General features: G+C 50.9%; 1 protein-coding gene across 1 annotated transcript in view; it reads right to left on the minus strand.

Annotated features, from left to right (window-relative positions):
- Positions 1-16,684, minus strand: part of NXN (nucleoredoxin) — a 54,073-nt gene that overhangs the window by 11,519 nt on the left and 25,870 nt on the right. The window contains exons 2-4 of the mRNA XM_069874276.1: positions 2,739-2,856; positions 1,038-1,171; positions 539-639 (exon numbers count right to left, since the gene is read on the minus strand). Coding sequence (XP_069730377.1) covers positions 539-639; positions 1,038-1,171; positions 2,739-2,856 — 353 coding nt within the window. The remainder of the gene's footprint in view (positions 1-538; positions 640-1,037; positions 1,172-2,738; positions 2,857-16,684) is intronic.

Raw genomic sequence — 16,684 nt, forward strand, 5'->3', positions numbered from 1 at the left:
CTGCACAAGGGGAACAGGGCATGGGATCCAGGGAGCAGCCCCTCCGCCTCCCTCTCTCCTCTGCTCCTCATTAAAATCCTGCCCTGCAAAGCCCTTTATCCCTTCCATCAAACCCACCAGTCGGGGCTGCTGGCAGACACAACCTGGGGAGAGCCAGACCTATTGTAAATCCCCCAGTCCCTCAAGAAGGCATCCATAGTGCATTTTTTCCCAATAAAATATTTCAAACTCTCCAGGGCACCTGAATATCAACCCATGGAGAAAGAGCAGCTCGAGTATCTTTCAGACCCATAAGCCACAAAGCGAAATACAGAGCTGCTCCATGCCAGAGCTCGCTCTCTGGCCACCACTGCCTTCGCTATCCCACCTTTGCACTTCCCTGCTGGGCAGAGGACAAAGGACTCGGGCAGCCTTTCTGATATCAGAGCCAACGTGCTCTATCCCAAATCAAATTTCCTCCTCAACTCAAGCCAGCAATGCTCAGAGCTTCCCAGCGTGCGCGCAGCCAGCTCTGCCTGTGCTGTTAGCCCTTCCTTACCTGTCTGCGCTAACAAAGAGTATCTCAAACTTCTGGCCCGCCTCCTTGATTTTCCGGTAGGACTCCACCAAGACCCTGGTGAGGCTTCGGCACGGCGGGCACTGCAAAACACAACACGTGCATCAGGGCATCGTCTCCTCCGCAGGGTCAGACCCACCCGCAGCAGGGCCAGACAACCTAGTGACCGTGAAAAGACAGAGGTGACTTAATCTTTCCGGGAATGCCAGGCAGCAGCCCTCAACGTGGCTTATGGCCCAGAAGGTGCCAACAGAACCTCTTCCATTTTTAAAATCCAGCCACTCTTCCCTTTCTGAAGGGCAGGCTGAGGATGACGGGCCACGGCAACGCTGCAGCTTCTTCCAGAAAGACCAGAGCATCATGACTACTTCAACACTAACCAGCCAGAGGTTTTTATTCTCCCATAGAGCTCTGCAGCAAGAGGGACCCGCAGAGCACCCCTGAGCTCACTCCAACTGCTCTCCAAAGCATCTACACTCACCCAGTGTGCAGAGAAATAGACCCCAACGTGCGAGCCCTCCAGGGCGCTGCTGTCTATCGTCTGGCCGTTGTTCCTTAGCAGAGGCCCAGCAACAACTTCAGTGAAGGGTTTTGGTCCCCAGGGGAACTCCAGACCTGGGGAGCAGGCGGAAAGAAGACACAAAACAGCAAGATGCACACGCAGCATTTACAGTTTGAAGTTGCACTAAAAGAACCCATCCCACCTTCTGCAGAGATATGGGAAAGCCGCTGAAGCCAAGCTCCGCACCAGAGCCAGGGCCATCTCTTTCTCATGGGTAGGCTGCACCCTCACCTGAGTTTCAGCACCTTCGCAGCTCTGGTTTTGTACCCCATGAAACATCTTATCCTTACCAAGAGTGTTTGTTTTAACAAGGTGATGTGCGCTCAGGAATGCAGTCAGGCTATTTGCCTTACACTGCTACTAACTTTAGTTTTAAGTATGTGTATATAAATATATAGAGATACATACACACATATTTACTTATAAAAGCTTTTATATATGTATATGATGAATTATGTATAGCATTTTATAAATAGAAATATAAATATAAATAGAAATAGAAATAGCCTCAAGCTCCGCCAGGGGAGGTTTAGGATGAACATTAGGAAAAAATTTTTCATGGAAAGGGTCATTGGACACTGGAAGAGGCTGCCCAGGGAGGGGGTTGAGTCCCCTTTCCTGGAGGGGTTTAAGGGATGGGTGGACGAGGTGCTGAGGGACATGGGTTAGTGTTTGATAGGAACGGTTGGACTCGATGATCCGGTGGGTCTTTTCCAACCTGGTGATTCTATGATTCTATTCTGTGATTCTATAAATATAACTATAAGTATAGCCCTATCGTCTGCACCCCAAAGCAAGCATGTGTGTGCACACACAAACACATGCTCTGAATCATCTGCTGCCAGCTCCCAGAGCAATCAATCTATATATTCAGCCAGAGGGGAGGAAGCATCACAGATGGCTCGGGCCACAGCGTCTACTTGCTGCACAGTTCCTGCCACCTGAAGTAAAGACTCACGTCACCACACTCAGCATCTACTGCATGAAGCAACATGAGCCAATAATACACATGCATGGACAGCCTTGAGGATAAGTGATGGGTCCACAGAGTCTATGAGTAAGGGCACACATTTTGCTCATTTTGGGTTTTGCAATATGGAAGAAGATGGATTTAACATCAACTCCCAGCACAGTAAATCTCAGAAATGGAGAACAGCAGCTTTTCCTCTTGCGTTTGTAAATAACAGGGAATTCATTATCCTAACAGAGTGTGATGTCAGCGATAAAGACCCACTCTGTATTTTGGAAGGATTTGGAAGGATTCTGCTCCCAAGGTACGGGAAGTCTGGGCCCTCAGTCTGTCTGTCCGTGTGCCTCCATGAGGGATAAATCCAAACTTCATGTTTCAGTTAGTCTAACTTTTTCCTCATTAGCACTTCAGACGAAAATCCTGGAGGGGAAATCTTTGTTCTCTCAACAAGCAAAACCAAAACACAAGATCTGGCAGGAATTATGCAGAAAATGTTATGCTGAGAATAATACAGCGCCTCGATTAGTGAAGTATGACAATAGCTGTTTGTTTCCTTTATTTCCCCCCCTCCAAGGCAATTCAAAATGAACTGAAATGAAAAGGCAGCCGTGTGCCCGTGTTTCTACAGCACACGGGACTCCAGGTCTTACCTTCTGGGTCATCTCGGATTACCAGGAGCCCATTCCTGCAAACCACCTTCCCGGTAGAGGCATCGATAAATATCAGGGAAGGAATGTTGGAGACTCTGTACTTGTTCCACAGCTTCAGCTGTAAAAGAGATTGGAAGAGGAGAAAGATAAAATTGGCGGTGCGAAGAAGAAGATTTTGGGGCTGGTAGCATCTTTCAGACTAGAGGTCAGAGATAAGGACAGAAACAGAGCTGTGAGGGCATGCAAGGGCATCTCTCCTGAGCGACCGGGGCGTCCAGAGATCGCAGAGACCTGCACCATCCCCATGGTACTGCGAGCGAGACCAGCATTTATCTCACACCTGCCGTGGGCTTACCTGTGAGCCCAGGTAAAGCTTCTCCTCCTGCTGCATTTGCCTCTTTGCAAGTAAAACACGGATAGTATTTACCATACTTTGAGGTCTTTGTTTAGAAGACATGGTAAGCATAAATACTTTTAATGCCACTGCTCTGAAGCAATTTGTAATCCTTCCCCGGCTGCTTCCTCCCCTCCCATTTCCACGTTCATTAAACAAACCAGTAACCCCTGCCAAGATGCAGCCAAGCTGAAAACAAGGCCAACGCAACAGAAACAATTCTGCGACTGGGACTTCCCAGCTTTGTTCCCAAGAGCTGATGAACAGGTTTGACACCAGCCTGGGGGCCGCAGAGCCCAGGTCTTCCATCCTGCACTGCCAGCCTCGCAGTTGTCCCCAACAGCCACGGAGAGAAGCCACGCAGGCTGTGATGGCCACATTTCGGGTACCCTGGTGCAGATGTTGCTGTCTGCTGGTCCTTACGGTTTGCGGTGAGCCCAGCTTGGCACAACAGTGGTGATGGAGCGCTCTGGCTGTCGCACAGCCCTGGGTTGACATTTCTCAGCACGAGCTTCTGCTTCAGGATGATTTGGAGCTTAACCCCCATACAGAAGCTCGCCAGGATGGGAGGAAGGAGACGACGACAGCCCTGCCTGCAGGAGCCCATCTCCCCGCCATGCACCAAGGAGCTGCTGCCATCACAGCATTTCCTTACATTTCTTCAAACATTTCAAGCTAAACAGTGAATTATCAAATGCTTAACACAAAAGCCAAACCACAACCGAGAGCCGGAGGGAAAGGAAATGAATCACCACCTTCCCCTAAGTTCTGCTTTGCAAAGCCCCTCCGGCTCCAGGTGTTCGCAACTCGCACGGGTTTGGAGAATAAAACTCAGGGACAGGAGAAAGGCAGGAGGGGATCCAGAATCCCAGGCAGTGCAGGTTCGAGCATCAGAGCCAGAGAAACCCTCACAACACACTGCTGCTTCCATCAGTGTCTCGCATGGAAACTGGACCCACGAGAAAAAGAGCACAACTCTGGAATCACCATCCCTGAATTCCAGCTAGAGGGAATCTCATTTCCCAAGATGGGAATCAAAGAATGGATCCATCCAGTTCCACCCCTGCCATGGGCAGGGACACCTCCCACTGGATCAGGTTGCTCCAAGCCCCATCCAACCTGGCCCTGAACCCCTCCAGGGACGGGGCAGCCACCACTGCTCTAGGTAACCTGGGCCAGGGCCTCCCCAGCCTCACAAGGAAACATTTTTTGCTAACATCTCACCTCAATCTTCCCTCTCTGAGCTTAAAAACATTCCCCTCGCCCTGATCCAGAGCCCCTCCCCAGCTTTCCTGGAGCCCCTGTTGGTATTGGAAGCTGCTCTAAGGTCTCCCTAGAGCCTTCTCTTCTCCAGGCTGAACAACTCCAGCTCTCTCAGCCTGTCCTCGTACAAGAGGTGCTCCAGCCCTCACATCATCTCCATGCCCTCCTCTGTTTTTTCCATGCTGAGGACTCCAGAACTGGATGCAAGGCTCCAGGAGAAGTCTCACAAGAGCAGAGGGTGAGAGTCACCTCCTCCATCACGCCTTGGATGCAGCTGCAAAGTTCAGGCAGAGCAGAGATCCAGTGGAAGGAGAAAGTCCCCATTCAGGATTTAATGGCACCGTATTAAACATTTCTTCCAAGACCTTTTACAAAAGATACACCTCAATGAGTGACTGAGCCAGCCAGCTTGCAACGGGCTGTTAGCAAAGCCCTCCTGGGTCTGAAGGAAAGCGTTAACGCTGATCTAGGAAGTTTTTATTAACCTCCATCTACTGGGATCCAGAGAAAGGCAACGCTTTGTGTCCGGCACACCAGCCTTTCATTTCCATTTCTTGGGACAAGCAGACTCCCTTGGAAAGCCAGCTCACAAACCAAATGGCTTTGGGCATGAGAAAGAAAATGCAAACCAGCCCCTTCACAATGAGCGCGTTCAAACCACAGAAGGTAAAACCCACTTCTGTCAAGTTTAAAGGGTGGGAAAAGCTCTTTATAAGGATCACAGGCATTTAAGAGGGTGTTGCAAACAATGAGGAAATTACAACTAGCAATCGGATCCCTCTCTTTAAATAGTTGCTTACATTACACTTCGTTTTGCCGAGCCCGGTGCATATGGGGAGCACTCCCCTTGGGCCACTACCTCGAGTCCTGGCAGTTTTCCTTGGCTAGGGAAGCAGCAGAGACTGCATTTCAGGGCCAAGAGGCTGCCCTGGCTCACTGTGCTCAGCAGGATGGGGCTGGGACACCCCAGATAAGGGGATAAGACCAAACTAAACCTGCTTTTGCTGGAAGCGCTGGAGGGAGGGCTGCACAGCTGGCTCCAGGCAGTCTATGGGGTCCTGCAGACCTGGGAGTTCTTGCTAACAAGCAGCTCTGGGTCTTCTCAGGACATGCATCCAACAGGCTCCACTGGGCCCCAGCTGCCTTTGCAGAGAGCAGTTTTGGCTGCTGGTACGGGCAAATCTGCAATCCAGACGCTCTGTCCCCATGAAATGGAAAGTTGCCACTCCTAACCCATCATCGAGCATCCACAGGACAATGCTCCAAGCAAGCCTGAAGGAAGCTGCATGTCCAAGGGGTCAAAAAAGCATCAAAAAAGGCCAATGCGAAATCTGTGGCAGCACACCCATCACCATTCTAAGATTTGAACCCGATGAACCTCACATCACGCTCAGTCACAACTTGAGCGAATGAGAAGAAGCAACGAAAACCACCGTGTCTGACCTTGCATCTTGCAAAAACTGCAAGGACCGTGAAGCTCCCAGGCACAACCACCTCAACCACTCAAGGTCATGCCGAGATGTTCGGGGCTTCGTACACAGAGATTTGCTGCTGGGGCTATCACTCAAGTCCATTATATGACACGGAAGAACAACCACAATTACACGTAAGACTGGAACCAGGTTGCCATTTTAAGCCCACTTATAAAAGGCTTTAATGGCAAATTAGTGGTCTCGACGCACCAACAATATTAATTTCACTGTCTGTAGCAGAAAGCACACAAATGTGCTGTTTAAAGTGGGAGCGGTTTGGTTTGATGATTCTCCTGTGTGCTAGGAAAGCTGACGGGGAATGAGAAACGCATGTAGTGCAGGACGAGAGCCAGGGTCTACAACCATTCCCATCACCCTCTTCAGGCAGGCTCAGCTTTCCAAAGCCTGTCAGACACTTCTGAAGGAAGCCTGATGGCTCCTTTTACTGCAGGTCTGACCTGAAAGAACAGAAACGTGATAAGAAATAGGCCTGGCTCATTTCAGCTGGACTTTTTGGACAAGATAGCTCACCATGGGATTCCCACAGCTATTTCACAGCTGAACTGCAGCTTCTAGCAACGACACTCAATCTCATCTCATCACCAGGATGACCTAGCCCACCTTGTGGTAAACTGTATATTTTTTCTCAGGGTAAAATGCTGAGGGTTTGCATGCACACAGGCTCTGGAAATGAGATGAGCTCCTCCTTGGTCCCATTCAGCGTGTACCTGCTGGTTCTGGTGGTGGCAGGAAGGGTTCCTCAGGAGGAAAAAGGCATCCCCTGCTAAAGTACCTGCCCAACCGTGCACCTTGCAAAGCATCCTGTGTCAGGCTGGGCGCAGGATGCAGCAAGCAAATCACATCTTGCTCTGAAACCGCGGGATGATGGGATGCTAGCTCAGGCAGCAGGGCAGAGTGCTGCCTCAGCAACTTTTAAAAGCTGTTTTTTCCTGCCGTGAAGAGGATGACATAGAAATAACATACTTCACACTGAGGATTTGATCATCCATTTAAAGAGGGGATCTCTGCTCCGCTTCCCAACAGCTGTTGCAAATCTGTGGGATCAAGCCAAAGCTAACACAGATGTGGAAATAATCTACGGTCTATTCAGCCTGAAAGCAGCTGATCCTCTCGAGCGCCCTTCGCTCCTGGTTCAGGCTGCACGCCTGCCAAACTCACTGCTCACTCCAAAACACCCGCTGGAGAAGGAGCGAGGAAATACCCACCCCTGCACGATGCCGTACAGGCTCACCAGCTTCACAGAAACCTCTCTGGCTCCTGTGCAGGTGGTTAAGTACAGCAGTCAGTGGAAAAAATAAAGTCACCAGATTTCTCCAGTAACCTTATCCCTACGTAAATCATCACCACACCGACCTGGAGGACTTGGAAACCACAGCCCTGGGCTCTCTCTGTGACTCCATCCATGACCAGCCACGAAAAGCTTTGAAACGCTCGCTTATTATTTGAGGTCTGAGGAGATCCCAAGACATCAGGCCAGGCAGCAGCCTGCAACATCAGTCACAAAGCCATTCTCCACACCAGTGGCTGGCTCGGTTACGTCCCCTACCCCGGCGACTGAGAAATACCTGGCCAAGAGGCACGCTGGAAAAGTTTGCAGGCAGCTGCAGTAGTTTTTCCAGATAAAGGAGCCAGACAAGAGGTCTCCTCAGTAGCCCACGGCTGTTTCTGCACAGGGCTGGCACCTTTCCGGGGCAGATGAAATCCCCTCCTGCTCTGTGGGTACTGGTGGGGAAGGGATCCCCTATTTCCTCAGCTGCTGGGTGCTATTTTTGGATGTGCTGATGATTTATCACCCCTTGGTCACATTCACTTACTAATGTAAACCCTGAGCTGCAGCAGCTAATGCTGGCAAAGTACAACTTCTTGCAGTGCAATAAGCCCTGGCCAGTCCTCCCACCCTTGCTCAGGGCTGCATTTCTCCACTGTTGTGTCAACCTGGACCAGAAAAGCTCTCACACCTCCATCCTCCACAGGGTAGGGAGCTGCTTCCACCCAGGAGATGCAGAGGTTTCAGGGGTCCCTGCTCATGCCAGGGACAGGGCAGACACTCATCCTTCAACCCACACTTCCACCCTGACCACTGACAGGAGACAAACCTGATTTCAAAACTCAGAAGTGGATCCCCCAGCCATTCCCAATGCCAGTGGCTGCCGCTCTCTGCTCAGTGAAACGCAAAGGCACTTTTCTTCCAAAAGCCCATCCTTGGAGGCAACACTCACAGGGCCAGGGCAACTCCTCCCACAAGGCATTGGAAAGTATTTGCTTTCCAGTGCCCATGTGAGGGCTGTGGGGTTTCCATCACAGCCACAAGCCCAGCTCATTCCAGAGCCACAGGCTGAAACATTAAGTTTGCCCGAGGAACATCGCAAGCAGCACTCAGATGCGAACACGCCCTTGGTCCAGGGCTGCAGGAACCAGCAGAGCCCAATTCCCAGCTCTGCCTCCGGCTCCAGCGCACACACTGGCTCCAGGCTGGCAAGACAGCCCCAGCCATCCCCACCACTCCACTCCCACAGTCGGGCGCTGCAGGGGACCCTTCCGTCCTCACTCGCTTGCGATGTTAAATTGCGGATTTTACATCGTGCCTTAAAGGGTTTACAAGCACCAGGGGCCACCCAGACACGGGGCTGCAGAACAGGCTGCTCCCTCGCCCTGGCAATTTAAATCCAGGTCACGCCTGTCCCTGCGATTCAAGCTCAGCTCGAGCTAAGGTTCCTCTTCCAGCTCTCCCTCGCTTCTCCTTTCCCTTCATACATAAGGGAAACCCCTTAAATGACTGAGAAAGCAGTGTGGGAACGACAGGCAGATGAATAGCTGGGGGAGCCACTGCTGCACAGATGGTGCACGCCAAGGTCTGAACCCGCAACACGGAGGAGACCCAGCGAGGCTTGGGATAAATTAATGTCTATTGTGCTGCTGCTTCTCTCTGAAAGTAAATCAAAATCTAATTACAAAATACAATGGCCTGTCCTGAGAACATTAATGATCTGAGGAGGGAGGCTCTGGAATTGCAATAAACAAGATCAGTATGAACGGCACAGGCACATATGGACCGGTGGGCAGCCAGGCTACCACGTTACCATTCCCTTCTGTGCCCTCACGCTGCCTACGGGAGGAGAAAACCCAGTTAAAACCAACCTTAGGACCAGTTTCTCCCAGCACTTGCTGGAGATGCTCCCCCAACCATTCGCATTCCAGCAATATGACTGGTGTGAGCAAAAAATAAACAAATGCCACCCGAAGCCCCACGTGTCACCTCCGTTGTCTCGTTGCTGCAGCTCCACGGTGGGAGACGGGCACAGCACAGTCCAGCTCACGGCCACCACATCACCCCAGAGCCAGCAGGGAGGCACGGGGGACCCTGGCAAGAGCCAGCTTACAACGCTGGTTTTTTGTTCTTCCTGGCCATTAAACACGAGGGCAAAAGCTTTGGAGCCGAAGCAGAAGGAAATCCTCTCTGCAGGGTTTTTTGGCAGCGCAGCTGCCAGCAGTGGGCTGCTCTTTGTTCCCCGAGGAGCTCTGCAGCCAAAGCCCTGGGGTGAGGGACCTGGGCCAGCCCAACCTTGCATCCCGGCTCCTCGGCTTCCTCCCGTTTTCTTCCTCCTGGTCACCCAGTGCTGGCACCATCACTCTTTGCAATTTCCTGGGCTAAGCCGTCCAACCGACTGCGAGCTGAGCATTTTATTCGAGGGCGAAGCAGCATATGGCTCGCACGCACCCCACTCGGAGCACAAGCTGCCTCCTCTCCTCCTGACGCACATGCAGGCTGACAGGCTGGATCCTCCGCAGCTCATATCTGATGGGAAAACATTTAATTTGAGCAGAATTGAAGAGTGGTTAACATGATCTATGGAGAGCAAAGCCCCAGGGGCTGAAGTCGACGCTAGAGGTGGCCTGGTTGGTTTATACGTACACATTTCAAAGGAACTCTGGGCTGGTAGCTTGACTTGATCCCAGGATGAGGATGAAAAAAGCAGCATTTATCTAAACATACAGATAACAATGCAGGCAATAAATCATGCCACAAGACAGGCTGGTCTATCAACACTACAAGGATGTCTTTTATAAGCCTCTTTTTTTCCAGGTGTTCCTCAAATTATATTCAGCAGCCCAAAGATGATGCAGAATTTAAGGATACAGCATCATACCCCGGACTAGGAAATGCACCTTCATATGTTCCTAACAAATGCCTTTTACCTCCATGCCTTGTTTTACCTCTTAAACAAAGGCATCTCAAATACCTCTTAAACATGAGCATCTCAAGATATTTCACAAACAGCTTTTGCTCTCCGGAGTTCTGTGCTGGTTACGCACTCCCTCTCTTTACTCCAGCAGAACGGGGCTGGCACAAAGAGGGATGCAGAACCCAAGAGGTCTGCCAGCACCTCGAACCCACCTTCTCTGACCTGTTCTTCACTGGCATTTTTTCATGCTTTCTCATAGGTAGAGCAAGACAAACCGAAAGCATTGAGGAGGGAGGGAGTTAAAAGCGTTTGTGGGAAAAATTTAAGACACATGCAGAAGTGCATCATATGTGGCCCCTATAAATTCCACCCCCAAATGACTAGCGCTGAGTAAGAAACAGCTATGTAAACACAAAGGTAATGAGAAAAAATAATAATTACTCTCTCTCTCTGTGGGGAAGGGCTATTTTCCCATCTGTTTATAGGAAAGACGAGGGGTGGGGTGGCAGTCTGGGATGTTGAATCGAAGTTCAGGGTCTCTCCTGGTCCCCAGTCTCATCTGTCATTGGAAGCAGGCTGGCTGCCAGCAGCATCGCACATTACAGCCTGGGTTTCTTACCCACTGCCTTTGCTTTTGCTGCTACCGTTTGCTCGAAGGCAGCTGGCATCGAGCGCTGGTAGTAATCTCGAGGTCAAACGCCCTGCAAACACTGAGAAACAAACAGTTCTGGAAAGCCCTGAGTTTAGATAGTTCCCACCAAATACAAAAGCCTTTCAAATCTGCAGGGAAATACTGATTGTTGTTGTTGTTGTTTTAATGGACACAATGAGGTATTGGCATGATTTCTGTTTTGTTTTCAGCGGTTAATTTGAGAGGGAACCTTACACAGTCAGACCAAAACCAGACAGAAAACAGCAAGAGTATTTGTTTGCAGTGTAAAACACCCTGGGGAGCGAGGGCTTCAGGATGCTGCAGCACTGGAGAAGAACCCTGGGAGCAGCCACCTCCCTGGGGCACGGCAGCACCACGACATCCGCAACACGGGAAACCCTTGTCAACCTACCACACCACCTGCAAACACATTCTTATGCCACTGCTGGCAATACACCCACTGGGTGTATCTGCAGTACACAGCATCCTTTGAAAAGCAATAGCTCATCCGTAGCTTCACTGCTGACGCTTTGTCACCTCCACTCAACACAGGATTCTCATCACTGCAAACACTCAGGAGGATTTAAAAGCAACTAGTTTCCTCCAGGTGCTCCAGGGATCTCTGGAGAGGGCGCACTGGTTACCGCACGTCGGGTCTGGCCCTCCCTCTACAGCTGCATCTCAGTGTCTCAGAGCTGACCGCATCGAATCTCAGTCTGGCAGCGCTCCTGGTTTGCAACCCAAGGAGGATTTTCATGCAAAGGTTACGCATCTGCGAGCTGGAAAGGCCATAGCCACAGCCGTGGTGTCTGCTCATGCTGCTGGGGCAACGGGCTCTGCTCCACAGCTTGAAAGGGCAGCACTGCTCTAAGGGTCCACTCCATAACCACACTCAGGACAACATACACCAGGAGCTAAGAGACCCGAAGTGCTCTCAAGCTCCAGCTGGAAAGAGCACTCCCTGCAAGTGACAGTTCAGAGTTACCCAGCTGCCCCTCAGCTCTGGGGGTTGAAGGGGATCACACAGCCCGAGCAGACCCTGTACAGCCAGGTGCTCATGGAGCACTTCTTCTCTGGAGCCATTTTAGTCCACCCTGCACAAACATCTCACCTCTGAAGCTGCTCTGGGCTAAACCATCGATGATGATGTGTATTCACGGCCTCCGTGTCCTCTTATCATGCTCCACAAGCATAGCTCAGAATCACGATGGGCTCTGCCAGCACTGGGTGCCCTGCAGACGATCAGATCAATTGGTGACACAGGCAGGATAGATAGAATGGGTCAGGAAAAACACTCTTGCCGAGCACTTCTCCTTTTCCTCTTGCTCCCTAGTCTGACACTCAGCCTCTCTGAAAAAATGCTGCAAGCTGGGAACATAAACCTGCCTGACATCGAGTCACTGATGCCTACGTGTCACTACATTTGTGATCAATCACCTGCACACATTAAACTCTGGAGCAGAACAAAGCTGCCTGCAACTCAGATGCACCAACATCTCAACTGCAGCACAAGCCAGCCAGCGCGAGGCTGGAGAAGCCCCTTCCCCACCCAGCTGCGCCTTGGTGGAGGGGCTTTCCCATCAAGCTGATGGCATTGGGTGCAAGGAGAAGGAAATTGGGAGGGCTGGGAGAAGGAGCAGAGATGTGGGCTGGGCACAGAGCGAGAGAAGGGATATCCAGTGCTGGGTGAGCCTGGAGGGGGCCAGGCAGGCGAGGCCAAGGGGATGTGGGGTTTAGGACACTCACACGCGGTGGGCCAGGTGCAGGGCAAGCGAGGGAACTCAATCCGTGCCGCGAAACCCAGCACCGAGACACAGGAGGCCCCTGGCTCCAGAGCCATCAACTGGGGAGGATCCAGACAACAGGCTGGGGCTCTCTCTTCTTTATGTGAAGGCTCAAGTGGCATGTCTTGCAACCAATTAAAAAAGATCCCAATTAAAAGCTGTTAGATGACTAGCAAGGTCCAAAGCTCCTGCTAAATCCCAACTTGACTGAAATCCACAGAACAGTTTCTCAAAGGGGTGAGAAGCCCAGTCAGCACAAGGATGAAACACGGCACCGAGAAGGCAGGACTGACCCCTTGCACGAGCGAGCCTGGGGCACGACATCCCTCCCACCGCCCCGAGCACGGCACGAAGGCAGCCACTGCGAAACAAGAGGCTGCTGCCAGGAACCGATGACAACACGAATCCCACTGGGGCCTTCAAAATGTCAGAGAAGATGAGGAGTATTGATTCCCCCCAGCTGGAGGGGGAGGCTCGGATGCCCAGCACCTGCTCTGCCGCCAAGGCAAACCAGGAGGTGACGCCAAGGGTTTGATGGTAGGGGTGCTACCTCATCTTTTGGTGGGAATAAGGGAGGTTCTGTGCAAAAGGAAGAGCTGATTGTGTGTTCTTTTATAAAATGACGACAACTGCTGCGCGCTGGCAGCAACCCGACCTTCCTCAGATGTGGCTGTATTTCAGCTGTTACTATATCCAGTGTGTAAAATGCTCTGGGATGATAAAACTCACTGCAGAAACAGTTATTAAAATTGTTTCCAGGAAATCGATCCATGGAGATGGGAGAAAGCCTGGTGGTTTTACAAGAGCTCTGACTAGCAAAAGACCAAAGTTAAGGAGGAAATTTTGCTTCCTTGTCTTTTCAGCAATAAAAAGACGCTGCATCGGGGGTTATTTGATTCTGCATACATGAAACAACCAGCAGTTGCTTCCTCAGAGGGGAGCCTGACTTGAGATGGGCAGAAAATAACTCTCCGGAGTCACCCAGAGCTGAAGGCTTTCTGCATTAGTCAAGCTCTGGATTTGTTTATGTTCTTGTTTTATCCTTTGCTTTCCGTGACCATCCAGAAGAGGCCAAAATGCACACTGCAGGAACAGAGATTTCAACCAGGAAAAAAAGCACAAACCACCCTGGGAGCACTCTCTGCCTTCCCATCCCTGCTCCAGCCTCACTACTAGGAAGCAAAGAGTCTGGAGCTGGATGAGCCACAGGAAACGCAAGCAAACCATCTGTTTACATCCAAGTGGCTTTTTCTAAGATTCTACTAGGAAGTTTCAGGCTTGGTCACCCCTTTCCCACCCTGTGATCAGAACTGAGTCAATGCAGCTACCGAATCAAACTCCAACACACTCATCTTGCTTGGCAGCTCTGCGGTTCGGCTGTGAGCTCCAGGCATTTTCACCCTCTCTCCCTCCTTCTTGTTCAATTATCTTGCTTCATCTTCATTCCGTTTCCAGGAACACTTAGCAACAGGCTCTTGCAATCAGGATCTGAGGAGAAGGCTCTGCAGTTATGATGACCTTTTACTACACTCATGCAAATTTTACAGAAAGTATGTGAACAATTTGCCTCTTAAGTATCCTCTGGTTACATTCTCCAGGAGTTAATTTGCCTTCCCTCCTTAGAGACATCAGAAACACCAGACTTTATGATTTTACACTAATGAGAACAAAACCTGCAGCCTAATGCCAGTTTGCTTCATTGATTTTCGTCCTATATCTCTCAGCGCGTGGACCCCAAACGATCAAAAATTAACCTGTAACATCTACCCCAGACAAGACCGCAGGTCTGCTTGGATGCTGCATGCTCACGCTGCTGAAAGCCAAGCACAGAGAACTCCTACAGAGATGAACAAGACGCTGTTGCTTCTCTGGAGAGCAGCTTTTAAGGATTGCCACCAGAAACTCTTATTCCAACAGCTGAAGGGTATGCCAGGAGCCACACACAGCCATAGCATCCCAAGGAAAATGCAGCAGTTGTCATCTCCAGAATTAACGCACATCAACCAGGGCAGCAGATAAGAGAGCTGCTGCAGATAAGGACTCTCATTCCCGTGGGACTCGCTGTGGCAACACAGCGATGGCTCCTGACAAATCCAGGGACTTGGGTAAGTGACACGAGGCTCCCGCAGGGCTTCTCCACCTCCAAACCAACACACTGACCACCACCAGGCTCTCAAAGGTGGGCAGCATTGATGCTCTAGAGATGGAAACCGGGAAATAACAAGCCTGGGTTTGGCAAACCACAGCAGCAAACTCGCAGTAGCCGTTTTTACAGCCACCTCGATGGCTGCTGGCAGCTGCCTTGCATTTTCATCAGATTTAAATCAAATCCCCCAAAACTTTCCAGCACTTCCCCTGTCACTCAGTAGTTTTTCCATACCAGGACAGCCCGCGCAGCTTGCAGGGCACAGGACATTACTGCATTTAAGTTCTTTCTCCTTGAATCGAATGCTTTGTGTTTGGAATAAAGCATCCTGTATTTCCCGCAGGGACTAGAAGCTGGAGGGGAAGAATGGGTGAATACCAAGGCACCAGGCAGGCAGCAGACTTCTTTCTGCTTCCAGAGTGGTGTTCATAAATAAGAAATAATTTGCAGTGCCCTATTCCAGAAAGAAAAAAAGAAGCTTTAAGATCCTTGATACTTCAGATGATCTTACAAAGTATAATCTACTTTTTTTTTTTGGTTAAAAAATGAAAAGTCTGAATAAGCATGTCATTGATCCGACTGCTGGGAACAGCATCTGGAACATCAACGTCTGCCTGAGACTGCAGAAGCTGCAGGAGAGCTCAAAGCAGCCAAGGCTGCCCTTGAACTCGATGCTGCTCGCTTTCACAGCAACGCCTGTGGATCTGTGTGAAAATGATTAAGCAAAATTGCTCCCTCTTTTTTTTTCAACTTTAGAACTCAAATCTGTTTTCTCTTAGAGGGCAGATGCTCATTACACACCCAGCAGCACATCAAAGGGCAGGAAAGGCAGGAAGGCAGCCGCCCCGCCACACACCAGAGGACCAGAGCCCAGCATCCTGCCTGACCAGCTCCCTCCAGCTCCTCCCCACCCTGAAGCTTTTGGCTTAGGGTAAAGAGCCGACAGGGTAAAGAGACCTCTTCAAGCTTTGGTTCCCTCTTAGTGACATTATGAACAATGCCAAGAGGGGCTATTTCAGCAGCAGCAAATTGCATTAATCTGTTTTTGTAAGGAATTGTCATGTCTTCAAAACTCAAGTCATAGAACCATATAATCACCAGGTTGGAAGAGACCCACTGGATCATCGAGTCCAACCATTCCCATCAATCACTAACCCATGTCCCTCAGCACCTCGTCCACCCGTCCCTTACACCCCTCCAGGGAAGGGGACTCAACCCCCTCCCTGGGCAGCCTCTGACAGGGACCAATCACCCTTTCTATGAAAAATTTTTTCCTAATGTCCAGCCTGAACTTCCCCTGGTGGAGCTTGAGGCCATTCCCTCTCGTCCTGTCCCCTGGGAGAAGAGCCCAGCTCCCTCCTCTCTACAACCTCCTTTCAGGGAGTTGTAGAGAGCCAGGAGGTCTCCCCTCAGCTTCCTCTTCTCCAGGCTAAACACCCCCAGCTCTCTCAGCTGCTCTTCTTGTTCTCCAGCCCCTTCCCCAGCTTCGTTGCTCTTCTCTGGACTCGCTCCAGAGCCTCAACATCCTTCTTGTGGTGAGGGGCCCAGAACTGAACACAGGACTCAAGGAGCAGTCTCCAGTGATTGCAGCACCTCAGGGAGCCCTGTTCGTGAGTGCAAAGCTGAGCATTTCTCCAACACTCCCCCGCCACCAGTGCTTGAGCGTGCAAATCGGAACACTAGGGATCGGCAATCCCCGCCTGCACCCACAGCCACATCGTCCTCTGATGCTCATCAAGAAAATGACAACATTGAGAGAGCCTTGCGCAAGGACACAGGTACCAGAAGCCTCTCCATCATCTACGAGACGCTGACCGGAGAGGAAGGACTTGCCAAGGCACGGCTGCCCCGGAGCAGGGGCAGGAGCTGCCGTGGGGCAGAGCAGAGCCAGCCCTGCTCCTGCTCTGCTCCAGCACAGCAGCTTCACATGTAAACCGAGTCCTAATTACACCACGTATGGGCGCCAAACAGCAGCACCTTCCACCCTGCCTCAAACAGGGCTTTTTCTTATGAACATGGCAAAATATCAG

Source organism: Phaenicophaeus curvirostris, chromosome 21, assembly GCF_032191515.1.
Source record: "Phaenicophaeus curvirostris isolate KB17595 chromosome 21, BPBGC_Pcur_1.0, whole genome shotgun sequence".
NCBI classification, from domain to species: domain Eukaryota; kingdom Metazoa; phylum Chordata; class Aves; order Cuculiformes; family Cuculidae; genus Phaenicophaeus; species Phaenicophaeus curvirostris.